General features: G+C 40.6%; 1 protein-coding gene across 2 annotated transcripts in view; it reads right to left on the reverse strand.

The window, feature by feature from the left end:
• igsf11 (immunoglobulin superfamily member 11) overlaps nt 1–13,979 on the reverse strand; it is a 123,818-nt gene that overhangs the window by 29,549 nt on the left and 80,290 nt on the right. The window contains exon 1 of one of the 2 annotated variants that reach the window (XM_085245255.1): nt 1,475–6,462. The exons of the other annotated variant lie outside the window; for it this stretch is intronic. Within the exon in view, the coding sequence (XP_085101381.1) occupies nt 1,475–1,559 (85 nt within the window). The 5' untranslated portion in view covers nt 1,560–6,462. Of the gene's footprint in view, nt 1–1,474; nt 6,463–13,979 lie in introns of those variants that run through there. 2 annotated transcript variants of the gene reach the window in all.

The following is a 13,979-nucleotide window of genomic DNA, read 5'->3' on the forward strand; positions in this document are numbered from 1 at the left end:
GTTTAACCCTTTATCACCTGAGTATCATGCAGGCTGCCTGGACGATCTTTCAATTTTGGCTGTAAATTTACAAAATAGTTCCCATCTTTAGGGGACCGTTTGAATTTTCCCAATTGCTCAGAATGGTTGAGGAGTTAGCAAACTGTAAAATCTTAGCAGAGCTTAGTTTTCTGTCTGTTTTCAGACAGCATTACCAAATATTTCCGTAAAGCTCGCCCTGTCTTCTATCAAAAACCATTTGAATTTTGTCTTTAGCAGAAACGTTAATGGAGCTACGATCATATAAAGAGCCCTTACACAGTGGGCCTGGGCCAAAGGTACAAGGAAAACAAGACAAGGGTCTGGTAGAGGTTTTGTTCACATAACATAGCGCATTTAATCTTTCCTTTCCTTTCCTCAATTATTCCTTCATCAGTGTGTCTGACAAACGCTCACCCAGTGAAAGAGCCTTAAAAATCTCTCGCTCATCCTCTCTCATCCCCTGCCCCGCCCATCCCAGCTGACCCATTAGCCACAGCAGCCGACTCCCAAACAGGGCCCGCTGACTAGCCTACATAGCTTAATACTCTTTTCTAAACTGTACCGAGTCTGACAAGCACAGCTTAGTGTGTTCCCAAACTACTATAAACATCAGGCTGAAGCATGTCGTTTGAACGTGTTAGTTGTAGCGATGGTTATAAAGTTCACAATTCTCAAGCTATTCAGCATTACAGTGACTCAAATGTGCAGCACATTAAGAAAAGTTGAGAAAATGTAAATAATGGTGGCGGTGTTGGGATGAGACAGACATTTCTGACTTATATATATATATATATATATATATATATATATATAAGTAAACATATAAACACTTATTCCGACTTGCTCTTCATGTTGGACTACTCGGAGGCATGTCATCATACTACCATCCTAGCATGCCACCATCCACACCTGCAGAGTTTCTTAAGAAGAGAAGATCAAATGCTAGGACAAGTAGAAGAATTCATATATTATGTGGAATGTAGTCACAAGTAAAAAAGAAAAGTGGTTTTAAGTGATGGGCCCAAGACTTTTGTAGATAAACTGAGGGGAAGTTATTGCGATCGAGCTGACGGGTGATCAGCCAAACTAGTGTGCCTCGGCTGTGTGCACCGAGTGAGCAGAAGGTTGAAGTAGGCCACTGCCCTCGTGCACAGATAAGCCTGAGCACTGGAAGACTGCTGCTAAAGCAGCAAACAGATGGCTCTGCACATGCAGCCCTGGACACAGCTTCACAAACACATGCACACACACATACACACAAACACAATGTCCGAAAACATACCAACTTCACTGTAGTACAATTGTCACAAACATACACCTCTAATCTAAAATAGCCTTCACACACTCCCTGACAGCACAAACAGGTAAGAAAACCCTCAGCTTTGCGTGCCGCTCCACGTGGTTTCGCGTGACAGCCGAAGAGTCAGACCTGAATTTTTAGAAAGAAACGCACTCTTTTCCCCGTCACCCATCAGCCACCTCGCAGCCTTCATACCGACTCTGTATGGGGCAGCTCCAGCTCTGGCAGACTTACACATTTGGCAAACCTGTCACTGTGTCTGCACTAAATCTGACATCCTGGCGAGCGTGCTGATCTACCAGTAAGATGACATGATTGGCGTGTGACTCCATTTTGCAGTTTGGCAGCTTCCATCTTGAAGTCTCTTTTAACTTGTTGACAATGGCTTGGTTCTGCTAAAGGCATCCACATAAAAAGCCAATCGTGCTTTGTGTCTGGTATTCATGTACAGTAAGTTAGCAAGATCATTGCTCTTAAAATTGCAGCACTCAAAAGATGAAGTGTTTTTACAATTATGTAATTTTGCCTCTGTACACCATCACAGTGGGTTTTAAATCAAACAATCAATATGTGACTAAAGTGGAGACTTGGAGCTTTAATTCAACAGGTTTGACAAAAGTATATCACTCTTTAGGGATTACAGGTATTTTTACTCCTACCTCCTGAATTTAAGAGGGTCATAAGTAAGCAGAGAGCCCAGCATGACTTTTATTATAAGGATTGTTTTTAGCACTTTAATAAAAATGAAAATCCTTTTCAGTCAACACTTCCGTAAGTCCACAAGCCACGGGCATCGCCAAATGCTGTCTTTGTTCTTCCTGGCCTTCACTGCATCCGTCTTCAGTTGCTGCCTGTTTTTGGGTCATTCAGTTTTACGCTCAGTGACTGTGAAGTGAGCTCTGTTGGATTGACATCAGGCCACAGGATTAGTCATTGAAGATACTATACTGGTTTTGGTGAGAAAGTGCCAAACACTATACCCTTTGTTGCCGTTAATGAGTATTATCTCATTAACGACAACAGTATTATTATGTCATCAAATAAGGTCAGACTCCTGCGCTGTCATGTGACAGTGACGTTACAGGTTAACCCAGTAATCAAAGCCTAACAGTCTCCCAGCCAGAACCATCAGATAACACTAGAGGACTATTCCTAGCACTAGCATTTAGCCTAAGGTAACCTTGTCTGATTCCTCAGCTAGTAATTGGCTTGTAGGCAGATATTCCTCTTTCTCTAACTTGCTTTACCCTCCTTTGTTCTTTTCTTTGCTGCCTTTCTCACTGATTGTTCCTGGTTTGATCTCTTCTTATCGGTATCTACCGCCCTTTCTTGTGTAACCTCACTACAGCTGTTCTCTGAATGAAGACAGCGATTTCAAGCCCGCCATCCCCGGCTGAGCCACCTGGGAGTGGTAGCACTTCTGAAGGAGATTTGGTCAGTACGGTTCTGCGGCGGTAAGGGTTTATAGTGCTTTATCCTCCGTTCCTGCATGGCTCACCTTAAACAGGAACTCTAGCTCAACTCAGTGACACATGTGGATTAGCAGAGGAAAGCAAAGAAAAAGGCTAGAATACACAGCATAGCATACTTGATAGCCTGCTGGGTTAATCTAAAAATGATTGCTGTTCCTGTTACAAATTTGTAGAATGTATTTTTTGACAGCAATTTGAGAGAAAGTAAGATAACTGACCAGAAACGTCTTTACTTTTTTTAAGTGTTAATAAAAATGTAATGGATCACTGGGATTTCAAATACGGCCCATCAATTAAGAGTGTGTTGTTTGTCACGCAACTGTATAACGCAGGACAGTGTAAAATGTGAAATGAGATCCTTTATCACAGGCGGGTCATTGTAGTTAAGGGGTGTGTAAACATTTCACATGCACACACTCAGCAGAATGGGAAATTTCATTTAAATAGGGTTAAAGGCTGGAATAAAAAATGTGGAGCTTTAAAATTAGACTTCTGCTATCAAATAATCATCTGTATTAAACAGATCTAGTATGTTTAGTACAAAAATGATTTTACTATGAGTTTGCGAATGTTGTTTCTCTCTTGCAGGATCTGAATAGAAAAAACAGGAGGCAATAAGCTGGAACTGCTACCAAAAGACAGCAAAATGCCAGTAAGAATAAAATCAGGGGATGCGACAGAGACCAGACCAGACCCCTTTCCTCAAAGATTTATAATATTTATACAGTATATCTGTAGTTTTACCAACTGGGTGTCAGCGGTGACATTCCTGGAAAAAAAATGCTGTAACACAGTGATCCAGACACTTGGATAATATTCTCTGAGGCCTCTCTGAGGGTTAAGTTAGTGCTATTACAAACCACACAATTTGCTCTGCTGCTGCTTAACATTAAAAACATTTCACTGGTAAGCTGACTATTGTTTTAAAGTCACAGGAAATACACTGACCTTATTATGTGACCCTCCAGATGGGCTTCGAAACAAGGAAACACTTATTTTTTTGTTATTCATCCGCAGATCGGTTTAAAAATGAGCAGGAAATACTGAATGATGACGAACTGGCTGTGCACCTCCAACTCATTAGAGAAGTAAAGAAGGAAGATGTGAGATCTACTGACGCATTTTGTAAATATGATTTAAACTGTTGTTTTCTCTCCTGTAGCTGGACAGGATGTCTTCTTCCAGATAGGCTGACTGACAACACTGATTAAGATATTTTTGACTGTGTCACAAATATATTTAAATATATCCTAAAATATTTCTTCTTTAATCTTTTTTTTAAATACAAGTTAATGCAGACACCCAGACTGACAGTAGATGTGATGAACAACATCTCCCAGAACTTATTCACACAAACTGTACAATGTTTAAAGTAGTTCATAGTTGTGTTGGAAGGAAGCTGTGTTGCACCACCAGCAGTTATGTGCATGCTTCCATTCAGAGGCACAGCATTACTCCATGAGTGCTTTTACTATTTAAAAGACTGGGCACTGATGCACATCAGGACTGAGACGGGAAACATGAACAGCAAGATTTTTTTTTCCTATTGAAACTTTTAAATTTTGATGGGACTTTGAAAACAGATCACTAGTTTTCTTTTCTATTTCTTTTTTTTTTTTTACATTTTGCCTCACTTGCCTCTCAGCGCTTCCACAGTTTGAAGATTTGCCATTACCAATAGTACCTACAGGTGTCACCAATTCAACAATGACTCAGGTACTTCAGATGCAACAGGAATGATAAGCATGCACTTTATAAAGATAAACTCGCAGCTTTTTTTCTTTCTCCCTTCACTTGGAAACACTCTTCTGTCCCCAAAATTAAAAACAGCAAATCTTTCATAATGCATGCACGCTTCCTACGTATTTACTTTCACTTTTATTGATCATATTATATCTGAAAGAGCTAAAAACTCACTGACTGCCTCTCATCAGCTGTTACCGGCACATAGGCACACAAACCGACACACCCAATGTTTCAAAGGTTGGTCGTTTTCACCGTGCGCAGCTGCTCCAAGCTGATTCCTCTATGACATGTGAACAGCCAAGCAATGCATTTAGTTACTTAGAGAAGAAGGAAAAAACATTGATTAAAAACAATGCTTTAATCTCTTGTTCTCCTTTCACTGACATCATTCATAGATCATCACAGTCACCTTTTGATGTTTTTTTTTTCATTAATCCAAAGGAGGGAATGAATGAGGTGCATTTTATTTCAAAATAGCATTTCCCATTTCCAAATGTAAAGAAGCCCTCATGATGAATAGTGTGCTGAGGGATGGATGGCATTTTCTAGTTGCGAATACACTCATAAGTCATATTGAAATTCAGATGATGTGTTATGTCATTGTGTGATTGACGATATATAAGCATTTCTAATAATAGAAGAGCTTAGCTTTCTCCTGCTCAGTATCAAAACATGGGTTTACATATAAATCTGCTTGTACCCTTTATTACTCATAAATATATTAGTGTAGGACATGGCAGACACTATACTGCTTTCTGCGTTGTCATAACTCTCAGAAGTATAAACTGTGGGGCATATGAAATGTTGATTTTAGAAAAGGAAAAAAAACTCCAAACATGCCTCTGTATGGGCACTTTTGCTCTTTTTTTTCTTTTTTCCTAATATTTTCGATGTGGGCCTATGACTAGGTGTTGACCAACATTGGAGTACTTTCATAGATATTCTGCTTTTGAATGTTTGATATAGGTCAAGTGCTGGCTCAGCAAACACTGGGAACGAGCCTGCATTTTCATTCTGCATGCTGGTCAAATTTACATCCCATTTCATTCAGAGGAAACTTTACAGTACTGTAACACACACATATACACGAAGATGCACAGGCCCCACATCGTTCTCCTACGATTCAGCAAAAAAAATAGCTCTTAAAAAAAAAAAAGAAATCAACACAAATGTGCTGACTGTGTGCTCTTTGGGCAACGAAGACTCTTTCGTAGACAGCAAAAGAAGCCAGAAAGTCAAACGCAACAATCTCTGAACGCTGAAGATACGTTTTTTACAATCTAATGAGTTAGATCCAAGTCATCAGGATGTTCACTTGCCTCGTGTAAAGAGTTTGAAGAGAAAAGGATGTGTCTGACATCTCTACTATAGTATCCCATTGGTTTAGCACGACAACACATCACAAATACAATATAATTCAAATTATATTGCCAAATTCATATGTACAGTCAAATATAAATGACAGTTTCAACTAATAAACAGCAGCACTATATTATAACTTTCAATTGCTGAGAAATATTTTAAAAGAAATTCATTTACTTTTAACTTAAAGTCTCACTGAGACCTCACAAGTACCTCAGTGCAGCCTCTGTCACCCCTGCATCTGCCATGGCAGCACTTTGGGAGTTAGATAATGCCGTTGTCAGTCAGTGACCTCTTCCTCGGTAACAGGCACCACATAAGCTTCCCTCTGTGTGTGTGAGTACGCATGTGCTTGATTGAGCAGAGCCCCGATGCCGAGCACATCTGCTCCGGACGCCCCTGGCACTGCCATATGGCTGGCAAACATGCCTCCTACTCCTTCCTCACAAAGAGGGAGTTTGCAATGAAAAGAAAAAATGAGTAAACATGAGCGCAAGTGCATGACAGAGAAAAAAGGCGAGGCAGAGCCAGTGAAGGAAGGCAGTAGTAAGTAACAGCTGATGAGCGCGGAGCTGCATGTGCTGCTCATTTGACTGGGTGAACAGATCCACTCCACCTCCATACGCACTAATGTTTTAAACACCCTGACATGACTGAATTCTTCCAGCCACACCGAGTCCAGGTTAAATACTCGTTACATAACAGCAATTCTCAGCCACAGTCTTTACCTGACTGGGGTTGTAAAGGAGAGGGTAAATGAGTCGGCCTTACGACATTATTTTGGGAAGTGCGGTGAGCTTAGTGTCTCATATCCTGGTTTAACCTGTACATGAGATGTATGCATAGACACATTTTTACACATTTTCCTAAAACAAAAAATTTGTGTTTTTTGTAAAAATCTTGCGGCTAAGGGAGCAGCCAAAGGAAGCCTTACCAGTGCTGCAGTACTGTTCTCATCAGTACTGTTCTATCTAATCAGAGAGTAATTTTTAGTATGAATTAGTATCAGCCCTAATCACCCCAACAATACCCCTTCTCTATATTGTACTTTTAAAATGTTAATGTTGAAAGGTCCCCTAAGTATTTGTTCTGGTGACACTGATCCAGCCTACAAACCTACTAGGTCACAGTCCAATCAGGCACTGATAGGATACACAAGATCCATGATCCACATAAGCTCCACCCTTAAACCCCATGATCTCCAGCTAATATCCCGATCCTAGCTCCAGACTGCCGATCTATCCACCAACTACAACAAAAGTGTTTTTAATGTTGTGACTGAATAGTGTGTACTGAAAGCATTAGCATCCGCCATTGTCTCAGAAGACCTCACCAATCAAACAGAGCATAGCATTACATTTAAATACATTACAAGTACAGTAAGCTATTCATTTGACTTTTTTTCAACATTTCAAAGGCCAAAGCGGGCACTGAAGTTTAGCTTATGCCTAGCTTAGTCATGGTATCTAAATTCTGTTTGAGCATGATGTAGAGTATCAGAGGCATCAGACACTGCTTTAAACTTTTATTCCGTCTTCTTCTCCTGCTTCTCTTATCTCCTCCAGTTTCCTCCTTTTCCATCCATCCTGTACCTCTTTGTTCTCTCCTGTTCTCTCTCTTCTACACTGCTGCCTGGGGCTTCTCATGAAGGATGCATTAATATGGGGAAATCAATACCTTCACTACCCTGGCTGTCGAGAGGGGCAGGTCAGAGACTTGGTGGTTACGTGGAGGTGTGTGCTCGTGCACGAATGGGGTGGGGGGGTGTTCGCCGCTCGATAAACACACGCCCATTGATCTTTCCTGCACGTCTATTTGCTTGTGATGGTCCGCTGAGACTCTTCATGGCCTGACTGACTGGCAGCATAATGAGCTGGTTCTTAGCCTCAAGTCCAGACTGGTCATCCTGAATGCAAACTGTACAAGAGCCCTTCCACCACTGCAAGTGATCGAAGAAAAATTCAGATCACAGACAAAATGTGCAGAGTTTTGTACTGATAATCCCTGTTTGTGTTATGCATTATATGACCCACACAGACATATCAGATATAATATTACGTTTAAAGAAAAAAAATATCGCTACTGATAAATTTACAAAATAATGCATGCAGCATTTTAACACCAGAGCTGGTGGAATATTCATATACAGTGGCTTGCAAAAGTAATCGGCCCCCTTGAACTTTTGTCACATTACAGCCACAACCATGAATCAATTTTATTGGAATTCCACGTGAAAGACCAATACAAAGTGGTGTACACGTGAGAAGTGGAACGAAAATCATACATGATTCCAAACATTTTTTACAAATAAATAACTGCAAAGTGGGGTGTGCGTAATTATTCAGCCCCCTTTGGTCTGAGTGCAGTCAGTTGCCCATAGACATTGCCTGATGAGTGCTAATGACTAAACAGAGTGCACCTGTGTGTAATCTAATGTCAGTACAAGTACAGCTGCTCTGTGACGGCCTCAGAGAACACACCAGACAGGTCAGGGATAAAGTTATTGAGAATTTTAAAGCAGGCTTAGGCTACAAAAAGATTTCCCAAGCCTTGAACATCCCACGAAGCACTGTTCAAGCGATCATTCAGAAATGGAAGGAGTATGGCACAACTGTAAACCTACCAAGACAAGGCCATCCTCCTAAACTCACAGGCCGAACAAGGAGAGCGCTGATCAGAAATGCAGCCAAGAGGCCCATGGTGACTCTGGACGAGCTGCAGAGATCTACAGCTCAGGTGGGGGAATCTGTCCATAGGACAACTATTAGTCGTGCACTGCACAAAGTTGGCCTTTATGGAAGAGTGGCAAGAAGAAAGCCATTGTTAACAGAAAACCATAAGAAGTCCCGTTTGCAGTTTGCCACAAGCCATGTGGGGGACACAGCAAACATGTGGAAGAAGCTGCTCTGGTCAGATGAGACCAAAATGGAACTTTTGGGCCAAAATGCAAAATGCTATGTGTGGCGGAAAACTAACACTGCACATCACTCTGAACACACCATCCCCACTGTCAAACATGGTGGTGGCAGCATCATGCTCTGGGGTGCTTCTCTTCAGCAGGGACAGGGAAGCTGGTCAGAGTTGATGGGAAGATGGATGGAGCCAAATACAGGGCAATCTTGGAAGAAAACTTCTTGGAGTCTGCAAAAGACTTGAAACTGGGGCGGAGGTTCACCTTCCAGCAGGACAACGACCCTAAACATAAAGCCAGGGCACAATGGAATGGTTTAAAACAAAACATACCCATGTGTTAGACTGGCCCAGTCAAAGTCCAGATCTAAATCCAGTCGAGAATCTGTGGCAAGATCTGAAAACTGCTGTCCACAAACGCTGACCATCTAATCTGACTGAGCTGGAGCTGTTTTGCAAAGAAGAATGGGCAAAGATTTCAGTCTCTCGATGTGCAAAGCTGGTAGAGACATACCCTAAAAGACCGGCAGCTGTAATTGCAGCAAAAGGTGGTTCTACAAAGTATTGACTCAGGGGGCTGAATAATTACGCACACCCCACTTTGCAGTTATTTATTTGTAAAAAATGTTTGGAATCATGTATGATTTTCGTTCCACTTCTTACATTTATACCACTTTGTATTGGTCTTTCACGTGGAATTCCAATAAAATAGATTCATGTTTGTGGCTGTAATGTGACAAAACGTGGAAAAGTTCAAGGGGGCCGAATACTTTTGCAAGCCACTGTAAACACTCACATCAGGATTCCCACACATAGCCTTTAGAGCCATTTTACCAATGAAAAATGAGGAATGGAAAAAAAACACCAAAAGGGTAACGAGTATCAGATGAATATTCAACTGTGTAATTTTAACCTCCTAGGACCTGGCATCCACATATGTGGACATCACATTTTGGGTTATTTAGACCAAAATACTCAATTTTGCTCTACAAGGGCCTGATATCCACTTACGAGGACATTATACTGCTACTGTTCTATCGGAATTTTAAACAAATATCCTCATAAGTGGCTCTCATTTTTCTCAGAAATGAAAATCAGGTAAAAAAAAATTTTTGTCATTCTTCGTTTTTACATTCATCAGGTCCCAATCAGCCCAAATATCAAAGAGAAATTAAAAATGCATGCCGTGGAAGGGTTCGGGTCTTAGGAGGTTATTGCTTTTTAGTTTTTTGCCTTACGGTCTAAATGCGCTGAAGGAAGGGTCATGTGTCAAATTTTAAAATACAAAATTAGCATCTCATTCGCTCATTTACACACCAGCGGCAGGTAGATCTCAGGCAAGGAGTCACAGATCAAGCATTTTGAATCAAAGCTCTTACCTGTCACACTCCAAATGCTTCACAGGTATGTTTGCTTTAGCCTTAGTCGTTGGTGGCCAACAGTGACGTAGGTCTATTCGGGGGCTAGATATGGGAGCTATTATCCTGCTGTGATCCATCTCTGCGGCTCAGTTTCTTTACCTCTGTCACTTTCCGCCTCTTACTATTTCCCGTATGTGAAAGAAAATCCATACAAAGCTGGACAGCAAAGTCGGCTATATTATTAATGGGAGCTTAACATCCATCTAAGGGGTTTAAAATGTTAAAGGCTTGATGTGTTAGACTTAACGTTTCTCCTGCAGCAAAAAGAGGGGGGAAAAGGTGTTTTAACTGAAAATGGGTAGCTATGTGGAAACCTACTGATTCTTTGATTTACGCTTCTTATTGTTTTTTGTAGTCGGTAAAGTCAACAGCCGACAGGGCAAATATTGCTCTCTTTCTTTGAGATCTTTGGTTTCAGACTTTCTATTATTACAAACACACACAGACAAAGAACACACCCCTCAATAATCAGTTGAGCTATTCACCGCTCGGGGCAACACACAAAATGAACGCATTCATCACATAATTACTGTGGAGGCAGTCACACACTTCATCAGTCTATTCCTGTCTCAAAGAGGCCCGGAGAGAACAGTGAGCGCATAAAGATTTCTAAAAGATATTATGAGATTCTTATACCTCGTTCTAAGGAGAGTCAAAGAAGAAGAGCGGGATTTACAAAGCTTCAAAGTGTCATTCTAACTGATTCATACATCCTTGTCCAGCCCATATAGTTGAAAAAGTAAGGACTCAGGGAAGGTGGGGTGCTTGAATGATTGAAAAGGCAGATAAATTTTTTAAAACCTGTGCCACACTAAGGCATATTTCTTTCAAAAATACACCTGTCTTTTTCACAGGGGGAGATAATTGGCGATCCAGAGAGGCATCGGTTACGAATCACGGGAGCTGAGAGAGACATAAAGGCAGAGGTGTCTGTAAGAGATATCATGATATAGGGTGAGCAATATAAAAGGTGAAGCCTTAATACTGGGTGATGTATGATGCCTAGGGTGAATAGGCCTAGGGCTCACTTTGGGAGGATACTGGAAATCAATGGTGATGTAAAAGTGGTGGAATGGTGACTGTCATGTCAGACCTCTGAACATGAAGGGATGAGCGTGATCATAAACCACAGTGATTAGTGGGAAGGGGGTTCAATGTGGATGTTAGCAAAGTATGAACTGTGGATCTATTTTATATGACCATGAGACGTACTAATATAGATTGTGTGGAGTATGACTGCGTACTTTTACTGCAGCTTTACAGTTTTCTCTCAACTTATGCCCAATGGATAATGAAACTTTTCAATTTTCTCTTTAACTACAGCAACATTATATTTAATATGAGATGTGAGTTAGTTGGTAATAAGCTGCTAGTACTGTAAAGGGGGTGAAAGATGGGGAGATTTTTGTGTATAAGAGAAATATTTAGACAAGAGACAAGAAAGGACTAAATGAAAGACAAGTGGCATATGAATGGGTGAAGAATGAAATATGGACACAACGCTTAAATATTAAGAGAGTGGACAAGAATATGAGAGTGGGAGATTCTGTGTTTTCATTGCAAGAGAACAGTAGAGCAATAAGAGTAAACAGGTTTAAAACCTGAACCAAAGAAAACAGTAAACAGTAGCAACTGGCCTACCCCCTGCCACGCCCTCTTACCTGGGCACTCTCTCTCTCCAGTGCAATGGTCAGACTCTATGTATCTATCGCCTGTAAAAGCTCTCAGAAATTATGGCGGTGCAGCATAATTTCTGTTTATCAGCCTTACAGGAGCTATATTGACACTCTGGGTGTTGCTGGTATCTTACCATGTGGCACAGTTTGTTGCATCTTTTATGAGGTTGGAGACCTGGAGTTGGAGACCATGGGCATCTTACACTGTTTGCAAGGACTGTAGAATGACTATGGTCCAACAAGGTCCATGTCAGAAGAAAAACAGGAAAAGATTTTTGGCACTCCTCAGCAGAAGTAATGTATATTGAGATTAAGCCTGACCCACATTTTTAGCACATGCAGGTAGAAGGCAAATGCATGAACCCAGTAACCAGATCAGGAAAGGTCCTGGATGAACCTTTGAAACTCCATTTAAATTTCTTGGTAGTAGCAATAAGTTTGTGCCACAGATTCAAGGCACAGTCAGAACCCTTTTCATTATTGGAGTAGCAACTCTTTTGTCTTTGCACATTCAAGGAAAGATCTCCTTAATTCCTTCCAAATTCTTTTTTGACCAAAGTTAGTCCCTCATTTCAATCTGGTTAGTCATTTTGTGGCAATTTGCCTGCTTGGGACCACACATCCGTCCAGGTTGGAAAAACATGGTGCGCAGGGCATCCAAATACTTCACCTGGAGGAATTGCCTGATAAGACTTTCCTTCACTTTCTTCTACAGGAAACAGCCCAACAACAACCTCTTCTCCTGCAGCAGATGGCTGCAAAGTCTTTAACTCAACATGTAACCCTCCATCAATGGTCCTGATAGACTCTGGCAGTGGATGGAGCACTCACTCCATCTAGTCTAGGCCATACTTGAATTCTTTGCATATTATTAAGTGATCCCATTTGAAATTATTTAGCTCATTTTGCAGTTTTGGTAAAATAAAAACTCTTACTGGTTCTTTGTTTAGGGCCATATTAACAAGGCAGAACACATGGTTTTCAACTTCTGTTGTGACAACCAGCAGCTGACCTTTTACCACCTCAGTAACAAACAAAACACTTGTATTTGCAGCTTGTCTAAACAAAACAGCTATCCCTGTGTGAAAGCTTGCACCATGGCTAAGGGCATATGAACACTCTATTGAATTAGTACATGTCTCCTGCAAAAACCAGCTCATCAATCCTTTTTTGAGGAGCAATTTCAGAGATTGATGCCCTTTTACGCCTGTCTCTCCCACCATTAATGTTCAAAGACCCTATTTTGAGGCTCTGCATAGGGAGGTCAGAGAAGATAAATAGACAAAGGAAATCAGCAGAGAGCCATAAAGAGGGAGAGCACCATGTGTTACATGATCCCATGACTTAAATAACAGTTTTACATGTTGTTGCTTTTGTCAGTTTTCTCATGTGTTTTTGATGAAGAGCACTTCTGTCATCTACAAGGTCAAAAAATGACCAATTTCAATTCTGATGAATCTGTCAATATTATTTTACCTAATCTGAAAGGACTGTCCCTTAGTATTGCATTTTTATTATTAATCTTTCTATCTTTCTTTCTGGCTAATTCACTAGTATTTCCCAGTTGGAGAGCACATTAGTAACATCAGAGTATGTTAACTTCACTTTCAAAGATAAAGAAATGCAAAAAGGGGAGAACGATGAAGAAAAAAAATGACTATATTCATGGTTATGGACTGCTTAGTACAGACTAGATGATACACTGGAAGAAATTTAAAATTAAAATTTTTGACCCCATAACAGCCCATATCAGTCAATCGGCAATAAAGAAAATGGTATGTATCATTTAAATATTTGTGATATTTTATGTTGTTGTTCCTGAATGACCTCAAACTCTCTGGTCATCATTAATCTTTAGAGAGTGTATGCTATGAGGGGTAGGGTACAAGGCACCCACATCTATTTATTCTGAAGGAGGCTGTAAAGGAGTCTAATATGCATCAATGAGTAAATAAAGGTCATTTCTGACCGATGACAATGATACAAAGGTGAGTTGAAGAGGATATCCTGAATTTTAACCTCGATTAGCGCTAATGTTTTTGACAGTTTTAGCAACTGTTAGCTGGTGTTA

The sequence above is a fragment of the Mchenga conophoros genome, linkage group LG14 (genome assembly GCF_057382185.1).
Source record: "Mchenga conophoros isolate Kocher_MC1m ecotype Shallow Benthic linkage group LG14, M_conophoros_male_GT1.1, whole genome shotgun sequence".
NCBI lineage: Eukaryota > Metazoa > Chordata > Actinopteri > Cichliformes > Cichlidae > Mchenga > Mchenga conophoros.